We start from the raw sequence: 3,996 nt of genomic DNA, 5'->3' as shown, positions 1-3,996 counted from the left end.
TAACAGATTCTGGCAAACTATCCGACACTTCAGGAGGGGTAGCAGTTTTCTGATTGAACTGTTTTTGGTGCAAGTGGAGATCTGCTGAGTTTGATTGTGGATATTGTCGGGTGGTGGAAGAAAGACTTCAAGGATTTCCTCAAACTTGCCTGCATGCCTTCTGTTGAATAAGCAGAGGCTGGAGACTCTGGGGTGGGAATACCCAATACTCCAGTTGATGTTACCAAGTCACCAGTTACCTGCTGGCAAGGTCCCAAAAGGTAGAAATCCTTCCTGAGTACCGTAAGTCTCTGGATGCAATTGGACTGTCTTTGTTGGTGAGTTCGCCTTCTTGAAAAGGAGAACAAGCGGGTGTGTTCTAACAATTGGGGAATTACAGTGCTGAAGAGGAAAGTATTGCCAACTTAACCTCAGATTCATGAACAAAAGGGCCTTTTCCTTGTTGTTGAGCAAATGGTGGTAAAGAAGGAGCAGATTTCAAAAAGCTTATAGTTGTGACATGCAAACCACAATCTGCAGTCCACAAGCTCCCTCACCACTCCAATGTGATCCATCCACTTGTAGACAAATAGATCCATGAACGTCTTTTTCTTCGTCTAGGCTTGATTCTGGATCAAAACTGTACGGCTGGATAGGTCCAAAATTGCCTGCCTTATTTGTTGCACTGCTATGTCAGTTTTTGGTTGTGAGGGGCTGTAAGATAGCTATAGATGATGGGAACTGAGTACAGACTTACTATGCGCTAACAGTTCTGCCCAGAATTTTGAGGAAAATTGTTGATCAACAACTATGTCTCTACAAAAACCATGTCTTAGAAAATGAAACAGGCTTTTTTACATTTTGCCTAAAATCTTCATGATCATAATAAAAAGACCACTGGAAACACTATAACAGGTCATACATTGGGTGTTTATGATGTGACTTGACTTCTGTTATCCCTCCTTTCCACATCATGTTGTATGTTTTGCTACTATTACTCTAAAGCGATAGAATCATGTTTTTTTTTTTATAAAACCACAAACAGTTTTTGATGTTAAAAGTTGAACGAACCATTCCTTTTACAAAGTATCATCAAATTATCTTGAAAAAGATTCAGTTCTCATATTCAACCGCATCTTTCAACACTGCATACTTTATGTTTATATTTTCTACTATGACACTCTAATGTAAAAAGATGACCAGAGACGATAAAGAGCATGTGATCATTCAGTCACTTCTGATTGGCCGATCACCTCCAGTCCTGACAGATAAAAGTAGAGAACTAACTACTTTGTCTCAGTGATGAGCTTCAGCAGGTTCAAGAAAATGACTCCTCTGGTGTTTGCTGGCTGTGTGACATGTCTGCTCCTGGGAACAGTGGGTGAGTTTCATCTTTAGGAACTTTGATTTGTTAGATTGAATGCCAAAAGCTGAAAGATTAAATATGAAAATGTGTGTTTGTTCATTTTTCTCCTCAGGTTTTTCTTGGGCTCAGAAACCGTCTGCATCTTTACATTTTAAGTCATTTCTTGTTGGAGAGGAAGTGACTTTAAAATGTTTTCATCAAGGAGCTCTGGCAGATTTCTTATTTTGGTATAAACAACCTTTGGGACAGAAACCACAACTCATGTCTGAATTTTTTAATTATAAGAAAAATGGATCTTTTGTGGATCCTTTCAAGAACGATCCACGGTTTGAACTGGAGACAGACAAAGACAGAAATCACTTGAAGATCTCAAATTTGGAAATGTCAGACTCTGCTACTTACTACTGCATCAGCTCTTACACTCATGCACTTACATTTTTGGAGGGCTATAGTGTCCATGTGAAGAACTCTTCTTCTTACATCCAGACTTCCGTGGATCAGTCGTCCTCTGAGAACATCCATCCAGGAGACTCTGTGACTCTGAACTGTACAGTACACACTGGGAGCTGTGATGGAGAACACAGAGTTTACTGGTTCAAAGACTCTGAAGACTCTCATCCAGGACTCATTTACACTCATGGAGGCAGGAATGATCAGTGTGAGGGAAAGATCAACACACGAACACACAGTTGTGTTTATGAGCTGTCTATGAAGAACCTGACTGAGTCTCATGCTGGGATCTACTACTGTGCTGTTGTCTCATGTGGACACATACTGTTTGGAAATGGGACCAAACTGGACTTCACAGTTGGTGAGAACTTTTCATGAAGTGAATAATATGATTGAAAACTATATATTTGTTTAAAATATAAAATTTCCTAATTTTTTTTCAATTTGTCACAGCACAAGACGGGAGTTTTCCTCCATTTGTGTATTTCCTGAGTGGAGTTCTGACGGCTTCATTGATCTTCCTCACATCTTACATAATACACAAGACAAAGAGCTGCAAATCCAAGGGTGAGTGAGCTTTAATTCTTTCCATGTCAAAAAATTCTACTATGAAAACAGCTTTGATGAATAGAGAATTCTGGTATTCTTAAAGTACCACTCCAAACATCTTTTGTGCTATTTCTAAAGCATTCTTGGTGATTTTTTTTCTACTATGCTTTGTTAAGCCAATAATAATAATAAAAATAAAAAACAATTGTTGTTTTCTCAGAGTTTCTGAGAGCTCCCCCTCCACATACACACCCTCAACCTAACATTAGCGATACAACAAAAATGGTGACCAATATTGGACAGTTCTGAACCAGATGCCAGTTCAGATGAGGAAAACAAAAACACACATCAAATCCAACCTTAAACTAAACTGAAGCCCCAAACGAGAAAGTTTTAAACCATGTCCGTATTCCCCCCTACTCACTATATAGTGCACTATATTGTGCATTTGCCATTTTATAGTGCTGTCCGAATTTACTAAATCCAAAATCAAGTCTCTCTAGCGTGCATCGATGCTCACTAGATTAGCGAATATAGACCACAATGGAACAAAACAAACAAATTTCAAACAAAAAAAAACATGTTTTAAATGTATTTGTTTAATAAACCATCCACATTTTCACCATGGCCGTGCGACGGACTGGAAACCTGTCCAGGATAAACTTCACCTTCGCCCATCAGTAGCCGGGTTAGGCTCCGGCACCCACGCGACCCCGAAAGGGAAAAAGCGGACAAAAGGATGAATGAATGAATGAATTTTTACCATCAGAACACAATGGAGTCATAAATAAACGCTGTGAAATTTTGGTATTGATTTGATTTTGACTATGTGAAAGACATGGGTTTTCCTAAAGAAAGTTGTGTTGATGTCTTACAGTAACGGATCCCCAGAACAGGTCTGCTGATGCTTCAGGACTGAATGTAGAGGTGAGAGTTCAGTTCACAACAACCAAGTTCATGGTAGATATAGCAATGTTAATGTGCAGAACGGTTGCTGCTGCTCAGCATATTAAAGTATAAATAAACTTCTGTGATTTAAACTCTAATCCTGACGTTGATACTCGTGTCAAAGTAATTTCATGTCATGTGTTCATGTGTTTATCAGGAGACAGAGGACCTCCATTACGCTGCTTTAAGGCACAAAAAGACCAACAAATCAAGTAGACAGAAGAAAGACACCATCAGTGAATCTGTGTACTCCAGCATAAAACAGTAGATTGGTTCTTGTTTATATGAATGTCAGATTTACTCTGAATCAGTGTCTTTTGCAAATCAGATTAAATATTTTGTATTTTAGCAAAGTTCTGTTAGTTCTGTTGTAAAACTGTCTTGTATTCAACTAATAAATGTTTTATTAAAATCCATTTTACTTCACTGACTGTATGAATACACATGCAAACTTTCATTTTTACATTCAAAGAACCAAAATCACACAAAGTAATTTCCTGCTGTCTCCATCAGTCTGGTACCAGGACGTGGACCGGACTGGTACCTCATCCCGGTACCACTACCCTAACCTAGTGAATTCCTAACTCGTCATATATGAAGTATGATTTGGGCCCCCTCTGTATCATTTTTTGACGTTTCCCCAACTCGTTTTTTTTTTTTTAACGTGCTGGCTGTTCCCGTTAAATCAGAGCCCCCCTGACCTC

General features: G+C 38.8%; 1 protein-coding gene across 1 annotated transcript; it reads left to right on the top strand.

Annotated features, from left to right (window-relative positions):
* The first annotated feature begins 624 nt into the window (after window positions 1-624).
* LOC112140244 lies at window positions 625-3,560 on the top strand. The gene is made up of 5 exons (XM_024263162.2): window positions 625-1,360; window positions 1,458-2,156; window positions 2,255-2,362; window positions 3,222-3,271; window positions 3,450-3,560. Exons 1-5 carry the CDS (start codon window positions 1,282-1,284, stop codon window positions 3,558-3,560), a joined length of 1,047 nt encoding a protein of 348 aa, XP_024118930.2. The 5' UTR covers window positions 625-1,281.
* The last annotated feature ends 436 nt before the right edge of the window (window positions 3,561-3,996 follow it).

Source organism: Oryzias melastigma, unplaced genomic scaffold (genome assembly GCF_002922805.2).
Source record: "Oryzias melastigma strain HK-1 unplaced genomic scaffold, ASM292280v2 sc01564, whole genome shotgun sequence".
NCBI lineage: Eukaryota > Metazoa > Chordata > Actinopteri > Beloniformes > Adrianichthyidae > Oryzias > Oryzias melastigma.
The sequence above is the reverse complement of the archived record's forward strand: the minus strand, read 5'-3'. Positions and strand labels throughout refer to the sequence as shown.

Excerpts from the sequence above, each read along its gene's own strand:
- LOC112140244 (XM_024263162.2), top strand. The coding sequence starts at position 1,282 with ATGAGCTTCAGCAGGTTCAAGAAAATGACTCCTCTGGTGTTTGCTGGC. Across the intron at positions 2,363-3,221 it reads AAAGAGCTGCAAATCCAAGG|TAACGGATCCCCAGAACAGG; the intron begins GTGAGTGAGCTT and ends GATGTCTTACAG. Across the intron at positions 3,272-3,449 it reads CTTCAGGACTGAATGTAGAG|GAGACAGAGGACCTCCATTA; the intron begins GTGAGAGTTCAG and ends TGTGTTTATCAG.